The 1,193-nt window shown below is 46.0% G+C and overlaps 1 protein-coding gene across 1 annotated transcript in view; it reads right to left on the bottom strand.

Moving 5' to 3' along the window:
- EZH1 (enhancer of zeste 1 polycomb repressive complex 2 subunit) overlaps positions 1-1,193 on the bottom strand; it is a 24,272-nt gene that overhangs the window by 8,130 nt on the left and 14,949 nt on the right. Inside the window, exon 15 of the mRNA XM_019505714.1 lies at positions 917-1,095. Coding sequence (XP_019361259.1) covers positions 917-1,095 — 179 coding nt within the window. The remainder of the gene's footprint in view (positions 1-916; positions 1,096-1,193) is intronic.

The raw sequence follows: 1,193 nt of genomic DNA, 5'->3' as shown, positions 1-1,193 counted from the left end.
CAGTGGATTTGTATAGGATAGTTTGGATAGGGATGATCCCATCCCTGACCAGGGATGGACTAGATGACCTCTGGAAGTCCCTTCAAGCCCTATTTTTCTATGATTCTTGATCTTTCATTATAGCTAACCCCAGCCACGCGTCTAATTATTTGCATCTATTTCAGTCCCCTTCTGCATTTGCCTTTATTTGGGAGGTTGACCAACACAACTGGGCTCCCACCTCTCCCCTGGGTTATTGTTTAGCACCAGCCTTTTCCAATTCTCTCGTTTAATTTTTTAATATGATTTTACATCCTGCCCCTTGACTACATAATTATTTGTTATTCATGCCCCATAATGAAACAAGGAAAGATGAGAAGTACTGGGATTATTTTGTCTGGACAGAAGACTAATAGCGTTTTGCTAGAGATTCAAATACACTAAGGGGGTTACAACGAGAAGGGTAATTGCCTGTTTTCTGTGTCCACTGGGGCAGGACAAGAACTATGGGTCTTAAATTACAAAGGAGATGTAGGTTAAATGTTAGAATTTTCTATCTCTGAGAGTAGTTTAAGTGCTGGAGGAAATTACCTAGAAGCTGTGAAACCTCCAGCACTCAAAATTTTAAAGTGCAGATTAGACAAGCACTTGGCAGGCAGGCAGGCAGTTTTAGTCAAAGCTGATCCAGCCCTTAGCAGAGGGTTGGACTACATGACCTCCTGAGCGTCCTGCCAGCCCTATTTTTCTGTGATTCTATATACCCTTCAGGAGCTGAGTGAAGGGCAGCCCCCCAGCTCTCTCTGCCTCAGCTTCACTTCACTCAGGTGAGCAAAAGTTAGCAGAGTTGCTAGGCAGGCAGATTTGTCACAAGCACGGGGCATGAAACAGGAGGCATGCTGACAGCCGGGCCTGCTACTAAACAGCATGCTATCAATACCTTTTTGAGCCCACGCTGGATGCTGCAGTTCTTGCAGAAGACCACTTTGCAGTCCCAGTGCTCGGAAGCCCCGCAGGTCAGACACAGGTCAGGATCACACTCTCGTACAGCCAGGTAGCATGGACACTGCTTGGTATTACACTGAGTCTTACAGCGGCAACCTGGGAAGCGGTTCTGGCCTGAAAGAGACAAGCCCATGTTCTAACTATGTACCTTTACAAAAAGTAAATGAGAAAATGGGACACCCGTACCCCAGGAACTGCCCATGGTCTAACAA

Source organism: Gavialis gangeticus, unplaced genomic scaffold, assembly GCF_001723915.1.
Source record: "Gavialis gangeticus isolate Ggan-Ray unplaced genomic scaffold, GavGan_comp1, whole genome shotgun sequence".
NCBI lineage: Eukaryota > Metazoa > Chordata > Crocodylia > Gavialidae > Gavialis > Gavialis gangeticus.
This window is presented reverse-complemented; position numbering and strand designations above follow the sequence as displayed.